This window comes from Carlito syrichta, unplaced genomic scaffold, assembly GCF_000164805.1.
Source record: "Carlito syrichta isolate Samal-C Ts95f unplaced genomic scaffold, Tarsius_syrichta-2.0.1 Scaffold311768, whole genome shotgun sequence".
Classification (NCBI taxonomy): domain Eukaryota; kingdom Metazoa; phylum Chordata; class Mammalia; order Primates; family Tarsiidae; genus Carlito; species Carlito syrichta.
This window is the reverse complement of record NW_007255864.1, coordinates 613553-616785: the sequence shown is the minus strand read 5'-3', so window position 1 is coordinate 616785 and position 3233 is coordinate 613553. Positions and strand designations below refer to the sequence as shown.

General features: G+C 40.7%; 1 protein-coding gene across 1 annotated transcript in view; it reads right to left on the bottom strand.

The window, feature by feature from the left end:
* The window catches only part of METTL24 (methyltransferase like 24), an 81388-nt gene continuing 78155 nt past the window's right edge, over positions 1-3233 (bottom strand). The window contains exon 8 of the mRNA XM_021718051.1: positions 1-315. Within this exon, the coding sequence (XP_021573726.1) occupies positions 1-315 (315 nt within the window). The remainder of the gene's footprint in view (positions 316-3233) is intronic.

The following is a 3233-nucleotide window of genomic DNA, read 5'->3' as shown; positions in this document are numbered from 1 at the left end:
CTATTTCCACCTTGTGTTCACCCAACTCAAAGTATAACAGCTACTTGCATTGAAAATTTCCTTCTTCAGGAACAGCTGAGGTTTAGATAAATCTTTGTAACTGTGAAAAAGCCTGAAATCTTTTCGTTCTAACTCTTTGAGGAGGCTGTACCAGAACCGCACGACGCTGTTGTCGCCGCCACTGACCTCGAAGCCAGGCCAGTGGAGATGGATCTCAAAGATGAGCTGTCCAATGTGCTCAAGCACATCTTCCAGAATAAGATTTTCCAGAACTTTCCATTCCGCACTTTCCAGATCTGCCTTGAGAACATCAATCTGGAACAGAGCAATGAGATAAGATGAGCAGATCTGATCAATCACTGTTTTAAAAAAATCTAAATATCAGGAGTCTCACGTTATAACTGTTTCCTAAGGAAGCATATTTTTTTAAATTTTAGAGTTGAAGGTCGTTTTCACATGGCCATTCATGACATGAATTTCTAACTTCATTCCATACTAAATATTTTGGGTTTTTGTTTTTTTGTTGTTGCTGCTGTTGGAGTTTTTTTTTTGTTTGTTTGTTTCTTCATTTTGGTTTTGTTCTTGTTTTTAAGAGACAGGGTCTTACTATATTTCCCAGGCTGGTCTTAAGCTCCCAGGCTCAAGCAAATCTCTCGCCTCAGCCTCCCGAGTAGCTAGGACTATAGGCATGTATCACCACGCCTGGCTTAAATGTTAATATACACATAATGAAATGCCAGGCAGAAATCATAATGGACTCTCTTGCTTCCTGACCAGTGGGAAAGGACAGCTGAGAAAGTGAAGCTATGGCAAGTGTACATCATAGAGTTCTGTGTATACAGCCTCTTCCACAACCTATACGCCATTCAAGGAATCCAGCCAAGTCCTGGCAGAATAGTGGCTCCAGGAAGGGACTGACAGAGGGCCACTGCCTGTAGGAACAACCTCACAAGCTCCCTTCATCCCCCACAACTGCTTCAGGACTGGGGGCCCAGGAAGGGGTTCTCAAGTATCTGAATACTAAACCTGCAGAAAACATTATTATTCCACGGTTTCTTTATACAGTATATACCAGTATTCTTTTAAAGAATCAACACCATCCTCTGCTCATTTAATAAGTTCACATCCAGGGAAGACAGCATAAAGGAAGAATAAATGGGTGAGAAATGTTTTGCAGTTAATCAAGTTATGAAAATCAATTCCTTTTTGCTGCCTTTGCATAAAATCCACTCAAATAACAGAGCCCTAAACACTTTCAGAAAGCAACGAAAGTTCTCCCACACCAAGCACCTGTGTGTGCCTGACCCCATGCTAAGTGCTGCCCTTGCATTGTCTATTTAATCACAGACAATGCTGTGAGGGTGATTGTTAAGGTTTCGAATGCAAGCTTAGGAAATCAGACCCAGGGAGGAATCCAACCCAGTCACACAGCTGGAGATGCTGTGGGGACATTCAAGCAGAATCTGTCTACAAAGCCCGTGTACTCAGCGATGCTGCCTCCCTGGTAGACTGACGAGGAAAAATGGGTAACTAACTCCGAGTCCCAAAGAGGGGTTGGGTCTGGATTAAATAAGGTGCTGTCTGGAGAGTGAACATGAGCCAGTGAGTAAATCATCATTGTCAGTGTCACCAAAGGGGTTCATTTCACCACACTGAAGAAAGCTGACAGCAAGCTGGAATAATTAGCATGGAGGGAATCATTGCTGGAGTCCCCAGAAGTGACAACAGAAACTTCCAGTGCCCTTCAGGAAGCTGCTGGTGGAAGTCACTGATATCCTGCTTCATGAAAGTGAAAATGTTTTTGCTTGTTGAGAAGGGAGAGTATAAACATCATGGCCGGTCCTGCCCGACCTCTCCTGTCTCTCACTCCACGTCTGTTCCATAAGTTTCCCACAGGATACCTTGATGTAAGGCCCCTAGGACCACAGAAACATTCCTTGTATGATTTCAGAGTTGAGTGGAAGAGAAGGTACATAGATCTTGTATATAGTTACCACAGGAAGTGGGCTTTGCCTGACACCCTGAGACCTTGTGGGACTTGGTTTCACTCTCTTGCCTTGGGTCCCAACTGAGAATTCTGAGTGGCCTTAGACAAGACCAAATATCTGAAAACCAACTTGCCAGTTCAATGGTTCCAAAATCAGAAAAACAAAGTAAAAAAAAAACTTTTCTCCATGTAAGGAGCTGAGCAAAGGCGGTTCCCTGTGAACATACACCAGGCCAAAATCACTCTTGTGAATACACAGTGAAATAAATACACTCTTTTTTTCCATCTCTGCTGCCCTGGCATGTCCATGGCTTCGTTTAATCATGGCAGTTTTGAGCAGAATACTCCTGGATGAAGGGTAATTAAGTTGCCAGAAGAAATATTTAATCAAAATTTCACAAAATTATCTAGTTGGTACAAAATATATCCCAAACTCAAAATCAGTATTTGTTGAATCAATTCACATAGTCAAAAATTCCTTAGGATTTTTACAGACTTATGTTCACCATGTTTTTTTGTGCATTTGCATATGTTGAATGTGAGGAATACATCAAAGTATTAGCCGGGCACAGTGGCTCACGCCTGTAATCCCAGCACCTTGGGAGGCCGGGTGGGAGAATCACTTGAGCCCTGGAGTTTGAGACCAGCCTGGGCAACACAGCAAGACCTCATCCCTATACAAAAATCAAAAAATTAGCTGGACGTGGTATCCTGTGCTTGTAGTACCAGCTACTTGGGAGGCTGAGGGAGAAGGATAGCCTAATCCCAAGAGTTCAAGGTCGCAGTGAACTGTGATCTTGCCACTGCACTCCAGCCTGGGCAACAGAGTGAGACCCGGACTAAAAAAAAAAAATATATATATATATATAATATATAAATTAAAATATTTATTTAAAGATTATATATATCTTTATTTTAGATAAATATATATAATAAATATATATATCTTTATTTTAGATAAATATATATAATAAATATATATATCTTTAAATTGTCCTAAAACTAAGTTGGTGACACGTAGAAAATATATTTTATATACTTATTCCCAGCATATTTTAAAAATAAACTATCAAGCAGAAGTTATGAGCAACCTGAATTATAGGGCTAAATCATAGCAAATATATACATTCTTTGAAAATCCAATTTTCATTTCTAAAATGCTAATCTATTCTTTTTTTTTTTTTTCCTTTGAGTTGGAGTCTCACTCTGTTGCCCAGACTGGAGTGCAGTGGCCACTCCCAGCCAC